This window comes from Canis lupus, chromosome 16 (assembly GCF_048164855.1).
Source record: "Canis lupus baileyi chromosome 16, mCanLup2.hap1, whole genome shotgun sequence".
Lineage (NCBI taxonomy): Eukaryota > Metazoa > Chordata > Mammalia > Carnivora > Canidae > Canis > Canis lupus.
Window position 1 is genome coordinate 9442134 of NC_132853.1, and position 20605 is coordinate 9462738.

The 20605-nt window shown below is 41.5% G+C and overlaps 1 protein-coding gene across 8 annotated transcripts in view; it reads left to right on the forward strand.

The window, feature by feature from the left end:
- GTF3C4 (general transcription factor IIIC subunit 4) overlaps nt 1–20605 on the forward strand; it is a 33612-nt gene that overhangs the window by 3132 nt on the left and 9875 nt on the right. For 6 of the 8 annotated variants that reach the window (XR_012008435.1, XR_012008436.1, XR_012008434.1 and 3 more), the window contains exons 2-4: nt 4621–6447; nt 9447–9577; nt 13026–13114. Coding sequence is in view for 4 of the 8 variants with exons in the window: in XM_072778478.1 (XP_072634579.1) it covers nt 4621–6447; nt 9447–9577; nt 13026–13114 (2047 nt within the window). In the remaining 4 variants the exon portion in view is untranslated. Of the gene's footprint in view, nt 1–4620; nt 6448–9446; nt 9578–12023; nt 12159–13025; nt 13115–14626 lie in introns of those variants that run through there. The other 2 variants (XM_072778477.1, XM_072778480.1) reach the window with 2 other exon arrangements.

Sequence of the window (20605 nt, forward strand, 5' to 3'; positions counted from 1 at the left end):
TATATACGGATTTGTATGCATGTATATATGCACAATCAGTATGGTTCCTGGCATGCTGTAAATACTGAGTAGTAAATGCAGTCCTACAAGTATGAAGGAATAAGGGTCTGGATTAGTACTAGAGCTGTGGATATGAAGATTTACATAATCTTCTGATAAAAATTGGACTCTTACTGGTTGCACAATTGTCTAACAAGTAATAGGAAATTTTTTGTATTCTGCTTGTAATTGGTAGATAGCTTGCCTGAAGTTAATTAGTGGCATCTTTCCTTCCTGTACTGTTCTTTGGCATGCGAATCACACAAACCATCCATCAGTTAACAGTCTTACTAGACTAGGACCATTTGGTGAATGAATGCCGAGTTGTCCCTGCAATTATGAAAGAGGCCTCTGTGGGGTAAATCCGGGCTGTGATGGTAGGAATGTAAAGAAGTCTGTGTCAGTACTTTGATGGCTCTACCCATTGGCAATGCCTAGGGATTTAAACTGCTCAGTGCTGTCCAGCTTGCCTTTGCTCTGACACAAAAGGTGGTCATTCTGCAGCCTGGACCCAGTTTAGTGTATGGCACTGCTAGAAGGCTAGATGCTAAGCTCCTCGGAAGCTTTTGCTTTTATGACCATGTTATTTAGATTATGAATTTCTTCCAGGAAAATACACAGTTATGTAATAGTTCAAATATGATCTGCTATTTGCAAGTTACTATGCTGGACACAGGTTATAGGATATCAAGGAGGATGCTATAAATGAATGATATGAAAAGGAATAAAATTGTGATCTAAGAATAATTTGCAATTTTTCTTCCCATTGGACTGCTGATTTAGTGAATCATCTAGTTGGGCACAGTTCCAAATTCTAATAACATTTGTGTAACTCATTTTATTCTGCATGAATCGTTAGGAGCATGAGAAAGTTTTAACATCATCGACATTAAGTTAACTCTTGGCTGTCTTTGGAATCCTATTCCTGCCTTCAAGAAGTTTCCTGTCAGGTGGCTTCAAGTGAATTTCTATTCATTGGGTACTTACAAAGGATTTAGCTATTAGCAGTAATACTGGCCAACTTGAAACAGGATAGTATATAATGAAATGATTGGCTGGGTCATCTGGGAGCTGGACTTCTAGGTGGTGTGCTCCTTGGCCATCTGAGTACATGGCTTAATTTGATGGCTGGTTTTGTGATATGGAGACTTAGAAGAGCAGTATACTCATTCAGACTAATATATCAGAAATTACTACACAAAACCATGCAGGTTTTCTCTACTGTTGAGATCCAGGCAATGAGTGAGACCAAGGGTTGCTTTCATTTCATCACTGTTTGGGTTACAGGTCCTATGAAGTTTACTTTTAGTTCTATAGCTTTTATTTATAGTAAATTTACATATTATAAAGATTATTGCTTAGTGTACAGTATTTCAGGATTTGGTGATTTTTATATTTACCCTTCATTTGGTGGACTTTATGTCTACCCTGCATTTTGCATACTTTTATTAAGCCTCATTAACTTTAACTTTTACTTAATCCTTAGAGAGTATTCATCCTCCTCCTTCCCCTCTCATCAGTAACATCTGTTGACACTTATTAATAGATGCTTTATAGGTGTCTGGTGGCTCAATCACTAGGGACTCTTTGATCTCAGGGTGGTAAGTTCAAGCCCCAAGTTGGGCATGGACCTTACTTAAAAGATATCTTACGTGTATTGACTTATTTAGCCTTCCTAACTCTGTGACACACGTATTATTGTTCTCTTTTTATAAATGAGAAAATTAGGGCCAGATGGTTAAGTAATTTGTGCAGGGCCGCAGGGCTAGTGTGTGATAGAGTCAGGATTTGAACCCAGGTAGTCTGGCACTACACAGATTTTCAGTCATTATACTGTGCTTCATTCTATCATATTTCAAATTTTATTTATGCATACAAAGCTCTGGGCTTTGATTAGCATTCTATTAACAGGCTAGCCACCTACACCTCTGTTTAATTGGAATTTCTAGTTTGTATTTCTCTGGCATGTCCATAAGTATATCCAAGAGGCTACTTTAAATGTCTTTCTAAATCAAGATATACTGTGCAAGACACCGTTTCCAGAGTATTATTTAGGACAATAAAAGATGAGACCACCCCAAAAAAGTTCTATTGTTTAAAAAAAAGTTTGGAAAACCCTGGGTAAGTCCCTCAATAGCTCCCTGGCCAGGGTACTTAATGTGTTCCTGAGACTCTTCAAGGAGGAATGATGTGTAACATACAATGTTCTCAAGACTTATTTGGAAAAAAAAAAAAAAAAAAAAGACTTATTTGGCCACAGAACTCTTTTGGACAATTTAAGAGAGTAGTGTCTGTGTAACATGTAACAAGTTAGTCATCTAATTAATTTGTTGAATGACTTTTATATCTGCTTTTCTATATTATGTCTTTTAGGAGTTTTAGCAGAAAAGAGAGTAAGATTAGATTTTTCCAATTATCCTAATCTAGTTTCTAATCAACACTTCTGTATACACAAATGTTTCTCCTTTTTTTTTTTTTTTTAAGACTTTTTTTAGGGTGCCTAGGTGGCTCAGTCATTTAAGTGTCTGCCTTCACCTGGGTCATGATCTCAGGGTTGGGCTCCCTTTCCCTCTGTTCATGCTCTCTTGCTTTCTCTTGTGTGCTCTCTCTCTCCCAAGTAAATAAAAAAACTTTTTTTTTTTTTTTTTTTAAAGATCTATTTGTTACAGAGCACAAATACAAGCAGCTGTGTTAGGAGGTGGGCAGAGAGAATCCCAAGTAGACTCCCCACTGGGTACAGAGTCCATTTTGAGACTCAGTCCTACAACCCTTAGGTCATGACCTGAGCCAAAACCAAAAGTCAGACACCTAACTGACTAAGACACCCAGGTGCCCCACAAACCTTTCATTTGTTAATAACTGAAGGATTTTATTCCTTGGCAGGCTTAATGGTCTATAGTATTTGTTACCTATTTTCCATTTGGGCGATATTTTTTTTTAAATTTATTTATTTATGATAGTCACAGAGAGAGAGAGAGAGAGAGAGAGAGAGAGAGAGGCAGAGACACAGGCAGAGGGAGAAGCAGACTCCATGCACCGGGAGCCCGATGTGGGATTTGATCCCAGGTCTCCAGGATCCCGCCCTGGGCCAAAGGCAGGCGCCAAACCGCTGCGCCACCCAGGGATCCCTGGGCAATATTTTAAAACTGTTTAGTGCACTCTGGTTTTCTGACACATTCTCACTTTTCCAAGTTTTATCAAGTTGTTTGGAGTTCAGTGTCTTCCAAAGTTTTCCTGTGTCCTGGAGTGTAATTCCTTTGGGTTTGGGAACTTAAACTCATTTAACATGACTTTTATTATATCTGTTTTTGTCTTAGGCTTGAATTCCTTTGTAATCATGTAATATCTACCCTTTCCAGTTTGAGGATCAGCCTCTACATAAAAGGAGATTGTCACTAAAATTGAAAGATTCTGCTTTCTTTCTCTGGATCCATTTCTCTAAAGACAGTGGGGTCAAGTCCTTTCCTCTTCCTGCTTTTGCACATAACAGAAGGCTTAGTTCAGTTGATTTCTGCTTTGTTTTGGCTTCAGCCTTCCTGGCTCTGGATCACTTTTTTTTTTCTTTTTTTTTTTTAAGATTTTATTTGTTTATTTTACAGAAAGAGAGCAGGAACAGGGGGCGGAGCAGGGGGAGAGGGAGAAGCAGACTCCCTGCTGAGCAGGGAGCTGGATGTGGAACTCATCCCAGTAACCCGAGCCCAAGGCAGACCTTTGATTGAGCCACCCAGGAGCCCCATGGATCACTTTCTTTTGATCATTTGTCTTTTCCTTTGTCTTTAATGTCCCTTTAAAATCTTTTTAAAGAGCTTGCCATTGTACAGCCAGGTACTAAATAAATAGCCTGCTGATACATGTCACAAACTTGGAGAAGGGAGAGATGGGTGAAAGCCAGAAAGATCTCAGAAGGCTTCAGAGAGAAAATTAGACCTTGAAGGATGGATGGGATTTAGATAGGAAGACAGCATTCCAGACAAGGGCGCCAACAGAGGCCAATGAGGGAATATTCAAGGAATAGCAAGTAGTCTAATCAGAGTGGACACTATTCTGTAGAATCAGTGGACAAAGCAATTGGAGTTGGCTTTCAACATCATTTCTAAGTGAAACTTTAAATAGAAACTTAAAGCTGACATTTGTATCACAAAGAAATTGTAAAAACCCAAATATCCAATTGTAGCAAAGATGTATATGGATATTGTTTTCATGAATACAGTAACATGTGTATGGTTTTGTAACTAGTTCAGCTAAATGCTCTGTTGACTCTTAAGGATCAAGTACATCTTTGTCATGACTATTGCTTACGGCAGTTCTAGGAAGAATATGGGAACTATGCTTTGAATACTGGCCACATTTATTCTGACCCTTAAAAAAAGTCTTTGCTTTCTGAGTAAGTACTCGTTTATTTTCAGACATGTACTTGATCTTTTAAATGTGTATCTTTCAAAATTAACAGAATTGATGCAAAATTCCGTGTGTATTAACACAACCCAGTTAATACTGATTAATCAGTACCCTGAGTAATGTACATATATTCCTTTTAGAGTGAAATGTTTAACTAATAGATTTTGTATCTCTTCTTTTCAGGTTGGCTCAAAAGCAGAAGTTGCTGAGTGTAAGGAGAAATTTGCCACCTCGAAAGACCCCACAGTCAGTCAGACTTTCATGTTGGACAGGGTGTTCAACCCTGAGGGGAAGGCGTTGCCACCAATGAGAGGATTCAAATATACTAGTTGGTCCCCCATGGGTTGCGATGCAAATGGCAGGTGCCTCTTGGCAGCACTGACCATGGATAATCGCCTGACCATCCAGGCTAACCTCAATAGACTACAGTGGGTCCAGTTGGTTGATCTGACTGAGATTTATGGAGAACGTCTTTATGAGACCAGCTATAGGCTCTCTAAAAATGAGGCTCCAGAGGGGAATCTTGGGGACTTCGCGGAGTTTCAGAGGAGACATAGCATGCAGACACCGGTCAGAATGGAGTGGTCGGGCATCTGTACCACTCAGCAGGTCAAGCATAACAACGAGTGCCGGGATGTAGGCAGTGTGCTCCTGGCAGTCCTCTTTGAAAATGGTAACATTGCTGTGTGGCAGTTTCAGCTGCCATTTGTAGGAAAGGAATCCATCTCTTCTTGCAACACTATTGAGTCAGGAATCAACTCTCCTAGTGTTTTGTTTTGGTGGGAATATGAGCACAATAATCGGAAAATGAGTGGCCTTATTGTGGGGAGTGCTTTTGGACCTGTAAAAATTCTTCCTGTCAATCTCAAAGCAGTTAAAGGCTATTTCACTTTAAGGCAGCCTGTTGTCTTGTGGAAAGAAATGGACCAGTTGCCAGTGCACAGCATTAAATGTGTTCCACTTTATCACCCTTACCAAAAGTGTAGTTGTAGCTTAGTGGTGGCTGCAAGAGGATCCTATGTGTTTTGGTGTCTTCTTCTGATCTCCAAAGCAGGTCTCAATGTCCACAATTCCCATGTCACAGGCCTTCACTCCCTGCCGATTGTCTCCATGACTGCAGACAAGCAGAATGGAACAGTATATACTTGTTCTAGTGATGGTAAGGTGAGGCAGCTGATTCCAATTTTCACCGATGTTGCATTAAAGTTTGAACACCAGTTAATTAAACTCTCAGATGTGTTTGGCTCAGTGAGGACACACGGGATAGCAGTGAGCCCCTGTGGTGCGTATCTGGCCGTCATTACAACTGAGGGCATGGTCAACGGCCTCCATCCTGTGAACAAAAACCACCAGGTCCAGTTTGTTACTCTCAAAACCTTTGAAGAGGCAGCTGCTCAGCTCCTGGAATCTTCAGTTCAGAATCTCTTCAAGCAAGTAGATTTAATAGATCTTGTACGCTGGAAGATTTTAAAAGATAAACATATCCCTCAATTTTTACAAGAAGCTTTGGAAAAAAAGATTGAAAGCAGTGGAGCCACCTATTTTTGGCGTTTCAAACTTTTCCTCCTGAGGATTTTGTATCAGTCAATGCAGAAAACCCCTTCAGAAGCATTATGGAAACCCACCCACGAGGACTCCAAAATCTTATTAGTTGACTCCCCTGGGATGGGCAATGCTGAGGAAGAACAGCAAGAGGAAGGCCCTTCTTCCAAACAGGTGAGTCGGCAAGGCCTTCAGGAGAGGAGCAGAGAAGGTGATCCAGAGGACCCCACCGAGGATTCGCTGACCCAGTCTGGAGATGCAGGGGGCCGTGAGCCAATGGAAGAGAAGCTCCTGGAGATCCAAGGGAAAATTGAAGCTGTGGAAATGCACTTAACCAGGGAGCACATGAAGCGCGTTTTAGGGGAAGTTTACCTGCACACCTGGATCACTGAAAACACAAGCATCCCCACCAGGGGACTCTGTAACTTCCTGATGTCTGATGAAGAGTATGATGACCGAACAGCACGGGTAGGTGTGTTTTGTTTTGTTTTGTTTTGTTTTGTTTTGTTTTGTTTTGTTTTGTTTTGTTTTTAAACAGAAACACTAAAAGGTCTGTGTGCTTCATCAGGGAGAGATGATCTGAGTGGCATTCCTAACCCAACTTTTGCTTTGATATTTTATAGGTAGTTGATTGGCATGGGGTGCAGGAGCATAAATGGGAAACATGGATTAATGCAGATGACACACTCATATCAGACAGAGAACATTTCAATTCTTCCTCTCACTGCAGCCTTGATATGCCAGATTTGCGGGCTGAGATCCCCGAGCCGTGGATGAGCTGGAAGAGGCTTCATTTAGGGGATAGTATGTGACTGGGCAGTTAGAACAGGGGAAGTGTGATACCCCGCTTTCTTCCCTTCCAATTTCCCAAGGGTCTGGGGTTCTAGGGGATATGGGGGTTGGCAGCAGCACAGGGATTGTTCATATTTGGGAAGATTTGAGATCTTTTGATATAATCAGGGAGGACATGTAAAGAAAGTAAGCAAATTTTTCTCATAATGTTTCTTTTTAGAAAAACTGGGTATAATCTTTATTTTGATTTAGAAGCATCTTAGAGTCTTATCCAAAATGTATTCCACAGAATTCAGGTTCCTTGGTAGAACACTAGGGTTCCAAGCTTGAGGAAATGCTGTACACTCTGTCCTCCTCCTAGAGGTTCCTAGTGTATCTTATCCTTCTAAGGATTCTGAGACTTCCTGCAGAAAAGAAACCTTTTAACTTTATGTAGCTCATTGTCATCCTGACATCAGGATACTTTTCTTGGTGAACTAACAGCTGCTAAAATCCTGAAGAACTTGTGTTTCAGGGAACATACTTTATGACTAAAATATTCAAAAACACAAAAGCCTGTGTTCCTTTGTACTGTTAAGATTGACACACTCTCACTGCCTAAAGTCTTACTTTGAAGGTAATAAATTCAAATATCTTTATGCCTAATGTTAAACCACTCACAAATTCCTTGTTGCAGTTTCCTGTTGGAAAGTGTTTGTCTGTGTCCCCCTCTAAAATTATTACTCATAGGATAATCGCAGTAATCTCAAGCATAGTTACGATGTACTTTCCATGTAACTGACTTTTTATCTTTGAAAGTCAACTTTTTTAAAAATTGTTTCATTGTGGTCTGAATTGTGTGGAAGAGTTTTCTTGTAATCACTGTTTCACAGGACCTAGCAGGAATATTACAAGAGTCTGTGAGAGATTGACAAAACATTTTAGGAAATATGTGGTGGAAGTTGGCAGTAACGGTTTAGATAATTGTCCAGGTGTGGAATGAGCACGGGAAGCCACCAGCCATCATGAGGCACCAGCAGAGTCAGTTTAAAGAAGGGAAGATGGTGCCTCCGCTAATCAATATAACTGAGTTTTGATTAGAAACACTGCATTTCAGGTCTTAAAAAATCCCACTATGTGCATAAAGTGAGCCTTTTCAAAACTAGTGCATTGACCTGCTGGTAACTATGAATTGTTTCTGAGACTCTCAGATTGTGTGCTGGTGCAGTTAGACCCACAGTTTTCATTATCACCACCACTGCCCCTGCCCCAAGCGTTTTTAGGCATATTTTTTCTTAATTGTTCCTGCCTGTGACGTTCTAACAATACTAGTTATCTATTGTGTGTATATTCATGATAGTCATGTGCCTAAAAGCACTTTATGAATAAAGAGGGTAAGAATTTTTGTCCCCCCCAAGAACCAGTATTTGCCCCTTGGAAGGAGCAATGTCTCCGCCATTGGGAATGTGTGAGTTACACTAATACAGCTGGGCTTGCATGGTTGAGGCTAGTGAGAGCAAATAGAAGCAGTTCTTCCTTGTGTAAAATTTGAGTGCATCTCTCCCGGAGGAATTCTGAGCAGATTTTGTCATTGTACCACTACCAGGATACATGAGCTGTCTGGAAAAGAAGGGAAAGGTGGTTTTCTCTGCTGTAAGGGACCATAAATTAGAATTCTTAAGAGCTAACAAACCAAAAGGCCAAAAGCCAAGGCTTTAAATTCGTAAATTATATGCAGAGTAGGTAAGACACCCTTCTGAGCTATTAAGATACCCTTTAAAACTTCAGTGAACTAATTTTAGTGAATGGCTGAATTAGAGAATTCTTCCACAAGAACTTAAATGTAAATGGATTAAGAACCTTGAAGGACACTATCTCCTAGTAAGACAATGAGAGTTCTTAAGGCTTGGTGTATCCCCTGCCTCCAAATGATGTAGCCAGTGAAGGTTTTTTTCAACAAAATGGTAAAGTAGATCAGTGTTCTTTGGACTTTCATTTTTAAAGTGATGTAATCCTCATAAAGCAAAGAAAAGCAAAGCTGAGGGAGGGTCAAGGTCTAGAGTCTTCCGTGTTGACTCTCTCTGCCATACCTTGCTGTCACAGAGGGGCCCATCCTGCCTCTGTGGTGGGACTCAGTGGATACAGGCTGCTAGACTAGATTGGTCATGGGTCTTAGGGCTACCAGAAAGGGAAATTATCTTTTTAAATCCTGATTATATTTGTACTTTGTAAGCCTCTCTGAGAGAATGGATATTTGTACAATTCTACAAAGTTAATATTTCACGTAATACTTGGCCTTATAGAGATGATGCTTTTCCTTCTTAAAGTCATTACATTATAAAGGAGCTAAGTACTTTGTCTTCCAACAGAACTCTGAACTCCTTGTTTCAGGGACTGCTAAAACAAGGCAAGTGATGAGATTTTGGTTTTCAGAACAGGTTTTCCTTTAGTGGTTAGAGTTTACCCTGTTGTCACAGGGTCATTGAATGAATTTATCCTACTCAGCCGGTCCACATGAGGTGAGGATCTAGCTTTGTTTCGTGCAGACTATATGAGCAGCCTACGTAGAAATGCAAATCTCCCGGCTCGTGTACAGCATGGCATACAGTTTCATCCCTCCATCTTCTCAGTAGGCTTTGTCTTCGGGAGCTCTCGCACTCACGCTGCTGAACGTTGCTACTGCTTTGTCTCACTAGGTGCTGATTGGACACATCTCAAAGAAGATGAACAAACAGACTTTCCCTGAGCACTGTAGTTTGTGTAAAGAGATCTTGCCATTCACAGATCGCAAACAGGCAGTCTGCTCCAATGGCCACATTTGGCTCCGGTAAGCCATTTTAAGCCAGCTCCTGCTTTTGCTCATTTTCCAGTTTTGTATAACATAAGCCCTTGTAAAGTGTTTATCCAAAATCTCTGTTGCCCATGCCACTAGGTTGGAGAAAAGCTGCTCTTAAAAAACCAGGTGTAGAGTTGTTTCATTAATCTGATTAAGGCAGGACACTCTTTAAAGAGCATTTTTTTTACTGCTTGAGCTAGACAAGGATTCTTTTTTTTCCTTAAGATTTTATCTATTTGAGAGAAAACAGAGCATAAGCGGAGAGGGAGAAGCAGGCTTTCTACTGAGCAGGGAGCCCAGTGCGGGGTTCGATCTCAGAACCTTAAGATCATAACCCAGTGCTTAACTGACTGAGCCACCCAGGCGCCCAGAGAGGGATTTCTTTATATTACTATTTTCCTTTAAAATAGCATTGAATTTGTTAAAATTATTACAAAAGTAACATCTGTTAAAGCTAGTGAAATATAAAAGAGCTTACGTACTTTTTTTTAGTTTAACTCTATACATAAAGGTGGAAGTCTTCTCTTGCCGTCCTGTGTCTCACTGTAAGAGGGCGTCTTGGTGTGTTCAGATTTTATGGACCTGTGAGCTGCTTTCCATACCAGTGATAACTCCCCCTCTTCCTCCTGGAAGCCCCTTCATCTTCCAGCTTCTCACACACAGTCTTCCCTGATTTTTTCCTTGCCTCTGCCTCTTCCTCAGTCGTCTTTTCTGATTTCTCTTCCATCTACTTGATGTCCATCTTGGAGCTGTTTTTCTTTTGTCAACACTTCTTAACTATACTCTGCTGGCTTAAATGGATAGCTTTAGCCTGAATCTCTCCCCACTAAATCTGTACTTTTATGTCTGACCCCCTGGTCACTGTCTCTGCTTGGAAGTTTAGGAGGCATTACAAATTTGCATCCAACCTTTTCTCACTACCTCTGCCTCTATAATCCTGGTGCGAGACACCATCTTCTATTGCCCAGATTATTACAGTTCTCTCCCCACAGGGCTCCTCCTGCCTTCCTTGCCCCCTCCAGTCTGTACTCTGTGTGGCATGATTGTGATCCTGTTAAGATTTCATCCACTCCACCCCTCTGTCTCAGAAGTCTCCCGAGGCTGCCCATTTCTGATGAGTAAAAGCCAAAATCCCTTCAGTGATCAAGGCTGCATGACCTCCCCACTCTGACCTCATTTTCTATGTTTCTCCGCCTCACTTCACTCTCGGGGCACTGGCCTCAGAGTTCCTCAGGTACACAAGACACCCCTCCTACTTCAGGATATCTGCCTGGATTGTTCACATGTATTCCTCAAGTGTCCCTTTATCATTTAGGCCTTCCTTCGTGGCCATGCTGCCTAGAACTGTAACACCTGCTGGCATCCCCTGCCCTCCTAGTGTTTCTCCTCATTCTTCTCTGCCTTACTAGCCTCCCTAGCAGCCACCACCACTTCATATGTGTTTTACTTTCTGTTTCTCCCTCTCCTTTGGAGTAGAAAGCTCCATGAGGACAGGGAATTTTGTTGTTTTGTTCACAGCTATTCCTAGAACAATGCCTGGTCCATGGTAGGCACCCACTTAATTTTTTTTTTTTTTTAAGATTTTATTTATTTTAGAGAGAGCATGGCCCATTAATTGGGGAGAGGAGAAGGAAACTCAAGCGGACTCTGCACTCAGCCAGAGCCCGACTCAGGGCTCAATCTCTCGACTCTGAGATCATAACCTGAGCCAAAACCAAGAGCCAGATGCCCAACCAACTATACCACCCAGATACCCTCACCCATTTAGTTTTTTTAACTTATTTTTAACAGAAACAGGATTGTGCCACACATCCTATCTTTTTTTAAAGATTTATTTATTCAAAAGAGAACATGAGTGTGTGAGCAAGGGATGAGACAGAGGGAGAGAGAAAGAGAAAGAAGCCTCAAGCAGACTTCGGGCTGAGTGCAGAGCCCGACTCGGGGCTCAGTCCCAGGATCTTGAGATCATGACCTGAGCTGAAATCAAGTGTTGGCCGCTCAACCGACTGAGCCTGCTACATACCCTATCTTAACAAGTTGCCAGTTCTCTTCTCAAAATATTGTGGACAGTTTTTCACATTAGTACATAGATTTCCCCTCCCCTTCCTTTTAAAAAAGATTTATTTATTTGAGAGAGAGAAAGAGAGGGTATGAACAAGGGCAGAGGGAAAGAGAGAATCTCGAGTAGACTGCCTACTGAGCACAGACCCCGGCTTGTAAGGTAAGGCTTGGTCCGATGACCCTGAGATCATGACCTGAACCAAAATCAAGTCGGACACTCAACCGACTGAGCCCCCAGGTGTCCCAAGATCCCCATTTTTAATGGCTGTAGAGGTTTTCACCGTATAGATGTTCCAGTATTTACTTCCTTATTGATATTTTGATTTCTTCTGATTTTTACTGTGTTCTTATGCTTTTTTTCTAATTTGATTTTTAGGGGAAGAATGGGAAGCAAGTTTGTAGTAGTAGTAGGCTTGTAGTAATAACATCTAACATCTGTTGAGCACAACAAGCATGCATGGGGGCACTGCGATTGTTTCTGTTCTTACAGGTGAGGAAAGTGGGGCCTGGGGAAGATGAATAATTTGCCCAGAGTCTTCCAGGTGGTGACTGGCAGAGCTGAGAGCCTGGCAGTCTGGCTCCAGAGTTCACATGTGTCACCACTATGCATCATTGTCTCTCGATGGGTTCTTTCCCAGAAATTATCTTCATGTTTGCTGGATGGAGTTAGTGCCAGAATGTCTCGGTATAATTTCTCCATGTGAGAATGGGTGCTTGCTCTCACTCAAGTATACCCTTTCTTCCCGTATACCCACATCTTTACTCAAGGTGATCCTACTTGAACTCTTCCCCCCACTCCCCGCCCTCTCTCTATTTCTCTGTTCCTTAGTTGCTTAACTTAAAACTCACCTGCACAACCCAAATGTACTCTCTGCCATCTCCTAACATCCCACCGCCGCTTACTAGCCTGGTCCTGGTGGACTCAGTGAGTAGTCACAGGATGGAGCTGAGTCTGTGAACATTTGTTCATGTCCCATCTCTTTTATTACACCATTAATTTTGTCTTCTGTGTCTTTCAGGTTTTCCCCACTGTACTGTCAGATTCTTAGAGACAGTGCTTATACATAATCTTAAAAATTACATGCAAGAATAATTTTCCATATAATAATACACGTTCCTCTTTTTTTAACATGTCAAAATCCAAAGTATGGACAGAATAAACTCTTTCTCAGAGCTGAAAATGGCCAAAAAGGAGTTACAGTGACTGGATTGGAAGCTTTGTATCTCTTGGCTCAGCAACCTGACCCTCCTAAGTGGGCTAGGCCTGGCCCTTCTGTGTGCAGAGGGATACACTGTTGCCGTGGACTTGAGAACTATTGATGTGCTTTACTGGCTAGTGTACATTTGACTCCCGATGATACAGTCTGTCTTCTCTCAGGTGCTTTTTAACCTACCAGTCCTGCCAGAGTCTGATATATAGAAGGTGTTTGCTCCATGACAGCATTGCCCGTCATCCAGCTCCGGACGGTGAGTGCTTTTCCAACCTTGGGCGGGAGGCACTGACTCAGCTCAGGTCGAGCTCCACCCTGCTTTGTCTTAGGCCACCGGGGATTCACCGCAGGCTCATTCTGCGCTCTACAGTATGATCATGAAGCCACCGCTAATTAAAAAATGAAAAGTGGAATATGTTGTGTGAAAGTACATACTGCATTTTAGTGTGTAAGTAGGGCTGCAGTTTGCTGTTCTGTTACTGCAGACAAATTATTCATTAAAAAAAAAAAAAAAGCTTGTTTTGGATGACAGATATAGACTATATTTGGATGGAAATTCTGTAAATGATAAGGTATACAAAGACAGCATTGCTAAGCCTGAGTATGTCCTTGGAGTCATTCTTCAGGAGCCCCGGTGGGATTTTTCTGGTTGGTCTGCATTCTCTTTCCTGATAGCCCCAGTGACAAATCCCACATTTCTGAGATGATGAGTTGGAAAAGATTATAGACACGAGCAAGGAATTAGTGACTTAAATAGTCACATGAACGTTAGATTCATGACCCAAGGCTTAGTCACATCGCACCCCAGCCAAATAAGCTAACTAGACGTGAGCATAACGCAATTCTATACACGTTTGGGGGACATTTGTGGTCTTGAGTAACTAAAACAGAAAACATTCCACATAAAACTCTGCCCTTTCTCTTGATTTTTACTCTAAACTGGCTGAGGCTGTTTCATTCTGAAAAGTCGGTGTATTGGCAGCTTGTGTTCTAACTTGTTATCGTGGAAAATGCAATCATATACAAAAGTAGAATAGTATAATAAACTGACGTGCCCATCATTCAGCTTCAGCAGCTGTCAACTCATGGCGTTTTATTTTTCATTTGTAGTCCCCCCATTCATTTTCCTCCTCTTACTGCATTATTTTGAAGCAAATTTGGGGAACACCTAGACACTCATTGCAAGTCTGTATAGTCTATAGACAGGAAATCAGGAAAAAATCAAAGCAAATCAGAGAAACAAGCACACCTGAGTTGAGCTACACACAGTGTTAGGGGAGAATGAGAATCTGCGGGATCCCGGAGACCAGACATGGAACAGGGCACTCACAGACCAGGGGAGGTTTTTAAAGGGGAGAAGGTGGTGACCCAGTATAATGACGTTTTTCTCCAAGTTATACATTTGAAAAATGAGCATTACTGTAATTTTATAAAAGAATATTTTAACATTAACAGCATATGAAGGATTGCTTCCCAGAACAAAGTATGGTCCTTTCTTTCAACTGAATAAATGGAGCTCCATGAAGCACTCATTCATGACCTGTATGTTCCTGTTCCCTCAGAGGGTTGAAAATGTCACACACGCGGAGCTTTGGGAAGCACAGATTTAGTCCAGCCTCGTGTGGAATGTGGGAGTGAGGTGCTTTGTCCGAGGACACAGAGCCAGGACCGGGTGCCTGTCCCTTTCTGCTGCGGCCCAGCGAGGGTTTAGCCCAATTGCCTGCCTTCTCTGAGCTAACACTCAATACCACTTGTCTTCCTCTCACAGATCCTGACTGGATTAAGAGGTTACTGCAAAGCCCCTGCCCTTTCTGCGATTCTCCTGTCTTCTGAACGTCAGCCATGGGGAGCTAGAAAGGGCACGTACTCTGTGTCAGAAATTTCCCTCTGGCCTGAAGACATAGGATACGCTGGCTAAGCCTGGCCGTCAAGTGGGAAGGCCCTCTTCAGGAGTGTAAATAGGGCCCTGGGACTCATTCCTGATGTATGGCCTCTGTCTCTGGGGACTAAAGGATAGCTTTAAAATGACTGAATGCAGAGATTATAAGTCATTTTGAGAGGAATGCTAGCCCCCGCTTCTTACCCAGTGTGGAACACTTATTTTTCAAGTGTTTGGACTGAAGCAATTTGAACAAAAAGAATGTTCTATCATTTATGGGAACAGAATAATCTCTTCTAGAGAGTTGGGGTCAGGGCCTTGCTGGACCGGGTTAGGCTTTAATACTTGCCTGAGTCTGGAACTGCCTTGTGGCTCCCCAGAGCTTACACTGCCTGGCACGTGTGTTCAGTGTGCCAGCAGATCTGCAGAGTGTCTAAAACAACGCTTGGTCCTGATACTTTGTTCTCGACAAATAGCCACAGATCTGTATCCCACCAATTCTTGTTTCTCCTGCATACAGAAAACATTTTCATAAAACTGTTTTTAAGAGGTTGAGCCCAAGACTAAAATTGGTTTTAATGTGTCAGAAGATCAGGTGATTCTTATAAGTAAATGATTGTGACTTATTTTTTGATGAGCTCCCACGTTATCATATTTCCTGTCCTAACTCCTTAATATGTCCAGGATATCAGGTATTGCCATTCACCCATGTCACTTCCCTGTGTCAGACTGTCATGGCCCAGATGAGATATTTATACATAGAAGAAAAAGAATATTTTCTCCTTAAAACTTTTAGTGTTTTTAATGTTGACATGTCCAGACATTTCATTTATATCCACCAAAAGAATGTGCAGTCCATCTAGAGACTTCAGAAAACTAGAAAGTGATGGGCAGGCCAGACGTGCAGGTGCTTGTGCTCTGGTGCTACAGGTGTTGTGTGGCTTAGTTGATGAGAGCCTGCGAATTTCTTCACACCAAAGGTCCTTGATATTTATAATACCAGGTATCTTCCTGTGGGCTGTTATTAAGAGGAGATAATAGACATTAATTGGTCTTAAAATCTAAAAAATGGACATTCGGGAATTACAGTATTCTTGGATTGCAAAAATAGCATCCTAGGGATTGGTGCTAATCAACAGGACTGTGATGCACGTGACTAGAAATGGTGCATACTGCTGGGGAGTAGGATGGGAAATACAAAAAATGTGAAATTCTCCTATTACATGTTGTCTATTTTGCCTTTATTCTGACATTTATTCCTGTCTTTGTTGGGATTCCTCATGAAAGACTTTTGTCCTTGCTTTAGAAACATTTGCTATTTGGACAAGACGCTCACAGACACACACGCTGCTGTGTTCTCACCCCCTCCGCTCGCACACATGGAGCTAAGAGCCCTTCAGAGGTGTCGCCAAACAGCTTGTCCTGAAATGTCTTTTGTTTCCTATTCAAATTTTTTTGTTGTCTCCTGTGTTTAATTCTGTATTTGCTGGAGTCTTCTGCTTATCTTTCTCATCTTGGTAATTTCAAGAATACTGTTGATCCAGATTCTGGGTTCTGGCACATTAAATTGATTTTCAAGAAAGAGAACCAGGCGGCATTAAAATCATGAGTAACACAGCTTAGAGGTTGTGTGGTTGCACTCGCCTGTGCCTGTAGCTGTTTCACGTTACAGTAACTACAACAGTAAAAATTGAGATCATGTCAAGGAATTATTGCAGTTTTCATAATCATGGGATGCTTAGTTTCACTTATTTTTTGTTCCTAATTAGGGTCCGTGTCTGATTCGTTCATATTGGGGAATTTTGTGCTGCTGCCATTTAAAACTTACATTAAGTTTTTATTTAAAGCAGTTGTACATTTTTGGGGGAAATATACCTCTTGGGAGGTAACTAAAAGGGTCTCCTGAATTATTTTTGTATGTCTGTGTAGGAATAAACACGGCAACTTTTTTACTAGAATGTGGCTTCTCTCTGCATGGGGCTAGGCCCAGTGGCATTCTTCAGACTCGTTTTGAAACCCACCACCCACCACTGCAGTCTGAGTTTCTGCATCCAGAGCAAGGAGGCCTCCCCCCTCCTCCCTCCTCCCATCCCAACCCCCTCGTCCCTGGCAGCATCACAAACACAGTCCGCTTCTGATTTCACTAAGGGTCAGTGTACGTGGCAACAGAGTGCCAATCAGTGGGACTTTGGAAAAGCAGGGGTGACACCCGGAATCTTCCAGCTCATTGCTTCTCCTGGCTTAAACTTGTCATGCCCTCCACCCTTCCTAAAATGCCTGATCTGTTTAGTGGCTTTCAAGTTTATCTCGGCTGTCACTGTAAAAACTATTTCAGAAGTGGCAGCCGTGTTGCTGTGCTGCCCGGGAGTGCAGGCACAGAGATTGTATGCAGTTAGACCTTTACAGCTACAACACAATTGCATTCGGGGAGTCTGATAGCCACACCTGTATCACACTTTCTCTGCCTGGGGTTAATTTGTCCCTATTACTCCAGATAAGAAATTGATAGCTTGTTATGCTTGATATTCATTCTGAAATCCTCATGTGTCCACCACCCAGACTTCAAGCGGTCTCTACCTACTATTACATCTGCCAAAACTACCAATTATTTTTCAGTGTCAGGAGTTATTAGAACCACTGGCGAAGCTTGTGGTTGAGTGTGACATCTTTCTGCTTCTAAGAAGTTTTTGGGAATGTTAATGTTGAAGCATGCTGGTTGGACCTATTTGCCAGTGTCATGGGTTAATTAGGTGAAAGGAATGTTAAAGGTAATAATTAAAAATTAAAATATTTTCTTTTGTAATTACAATGCTATCAGCTAAGAAGCAGAAGTAGTTGGTTTTTATGGTGCTTGTTAAGAGGAGCACAGAAATGCTGGTTTTACACAACACCTGCTCCCCTGGCAGGTAGAGTTTAACTGCTTCAGAGTTTGGTGAATTACTGCAACTCCTGGCATGAAACCAGGAATTACTGTCACCCATCCTAGTCTGTAGGGTCTGTTCAACCTTCTTGCTCCTGACCCCTCCGCGCTTGCTTTTCCTTCCTGATGAGGGCCTCTTGATCTCCCTTGCTCTAGCTTTCTCAGCTTCAGGACATGTCCAGAGCTTGCAGATTTCATGTTTGAAAGAGCAATAAATCAGTGATAAGATTTCTAAAATTTAAATCACACAGTAGGTCTCTACTATCATACACAGTGTTTTTTCTCTCTAATGGTAATTGTTAGTTGTTAACTTGGTAAACTATATCTGGTCTTCTTCGAAACTCTTATTTCCCTGGCACAGTGCTCAGTAACTCTTGGCTGGCCTCTGGGGCTAGAACCTGTGAAATTTTAGCTCATTGTCACTACCCGCTGCCCTCCCCAAGCCATCGTTGTTCCTGATGAGCAAAAATGCCTGTTAAGCCAGCCGACCTAAGTTTTTTAAGGGAAAGGTAGATTCTGCCTTTTTTTTTTTAAGAGATTAGGCAGCAAAAACAGCCAATAGCTAGAGAAATAATGTCTTCAGTTAGCCCACCATGGACTGCGGTGGACCTCCTCGTGGCTCTCGTGATGGATCATTAATATACCTTGACACTTCTTTCCTGTGTGGGTGGAGTTTGAACAGTTCAGTGAGACTATAGAGGGTTTTGAGTCTAACCTTTCCCCTCAAGGTTGTGTGTTTTAAAAATGGCTTTAAAAGATCTAACTGAATTGTTTTCATTTGCATTATTAGCATAGTATAGTATCAATCAACAGCTTCAAGCAGAGGAAGACTGTGTCTCAGGTCTCATAGTTATTAAACTTTGAACTGCTCTTTCTTGAAGCTAAAAAAAAAGATCTTTGGAGTTAAGATCTCCACATCTGCTAACAGGATGTCTGCTGTTTAAAAGGATTACAGAGCATGTGAAATCTGACTGTCCTTAAATTTGAATTAGATCAAATTTATGGAATGTTAGAGTTGCTTCTAATGATTTAAAGTACTGTGGCATCACTATCCTGATGAAAAAGCAGGATTTTTCAGAAGATTGGGAGCTCTTTCCCAAGGCACTGATATAAATCAGTATCAAGACTTGGAGCCAGGCTGAGCCTAGTAGACAGGATGCAGCCTTCTATCTGCATATGTACTTTGTTTTAGAACAGGGCTGTTCCTGAAAACTGCTGGGGAAACCAGTCAGTTTCATGGAGAAATAACTATAACAACATCCTATAAAGAAGTTAGTCCATTTGGTATATGACTAGCTCTCCCTCAACCTCTTTATCTGATTAGGTGATTTCAGCTTTTCTTATCTTGCATTTTTTGAGTTATACTGTGGTGGTGGTGGGGGGGGTGTTTTAATATATAGTTCTAGTCAGCTTATTCAAAACAGTATTACATGAATTACCAACATGGGGGTGCCATTCATTCCAGGCTTGGCAGGAATTGAAAAAAAGGAAAGATGATGCTCTCCTGCTGGCGATAAAGGTGTAGGCTATCTAGGTGAAATGTCAGTGGGTTGGGGAGATTTAAATTGCAGAACTCTAAATCTTGTTGGTTTCTGCAGTAAAAATTTGCTCGCCTCACCATCATGAAACTCTGTTACTTTCACAGAAAGATCCTGTAAGGTGGTCAGATGGACCATGTAAGAGGTTGTGATGGCTTCAAGACATTTCATATTTTATCAGTTTTATATTTGCCGAACAGGCTGGTGGGGTTTGGGGTGTTTTGTTTTTGGTACTAGTACAAAATTAAAAGCAAAAATGGATTATTAGGTCTTTTTCAAGACCTTGACTCAGATTTGTACTTTACTGTATGAAAGGAACATGAATATCAAACCTGTTGATACAGAAATAAGACTGTATAGAGAAATAAGTCTGTGTTGTGTACAGTGATATTTTATGTTTACCCAATGCCTGTGCTAATCTTTGTGCTCTGCTTTGAATTCTATGTATGTTTACATAGGACATTTTTTTAAATAAAAAGAACGGGCGTCTAAAAACCTAAGGTTATAGAAAGGAGATATTTTCTTAATTCTTACCATCTGACTAGGTGATGTGTTCTAGACTTTTGGTGTTTAAATAAAACTTTTTAAGAATAAGAACAGCTTTTGCTTGGTATACCCCGCATCCAGAAAATTGGCTGCTTCTCTGCATTGTATATACATACATAGTGTTCATTATTAGATTGTAAGCTCCTCATGGGCAGGAACTGTCTGCTTCATCTTGGGCGTTCCTGCAGCACCTAATATAAAGTGCCTTGCACGGAGTAGGTGCTCCTGATTTGTAGAATGAGTAACTTCCTGCCAGCTTTAAGATGGAAGCACGGTTCCCTTTTTCCAGTGCGTTCGAAACCACAAAGACTTAAGGACCCGAGGAAGGCCAGAGTCCTTCTTGGGTTTGAACAGATATCCCAGGCTGAACCAGACCATGCTGTATCTTTAGCACTATTTAGCCTTCTTTTTCTGAAGATCACCCACCAGTGTTCTGAGCTTTTATTTCATACTAGGGCAAAGGTTGCTGGGGCAAGTTTGAAATGGAGAAGATTATAGAAAAAATGAAATGGAGATTTTGGAGGGTATGTGTGTGTGTCAGTACACAGCCCTGTGGGGCAGTCTTACTTCAGTTACCACTAAAGAGGAAGGTAACAGGTGACTCGGCTGCTTTGCCACTTAGCTGGTTGGCCAGTTTTCAAGTTAATGAAAGATCATTGGCTTTTAGCTTTTCCCCATTTTGGATGCCCTTCAATTACTCATATGATTCTAGTGTTCAGAGTCTAATCAAGTTGCTGTGAATACCCAGTGCCGGTTCTGTAAATGTGGAGTAACCTCGAATATGTTGTGTTTTGTATGCAGAGCCACTAGTATTCTCTTGGCCACTTTTTTATTCAAAATAAATAAATAACAGAATTATTTGTA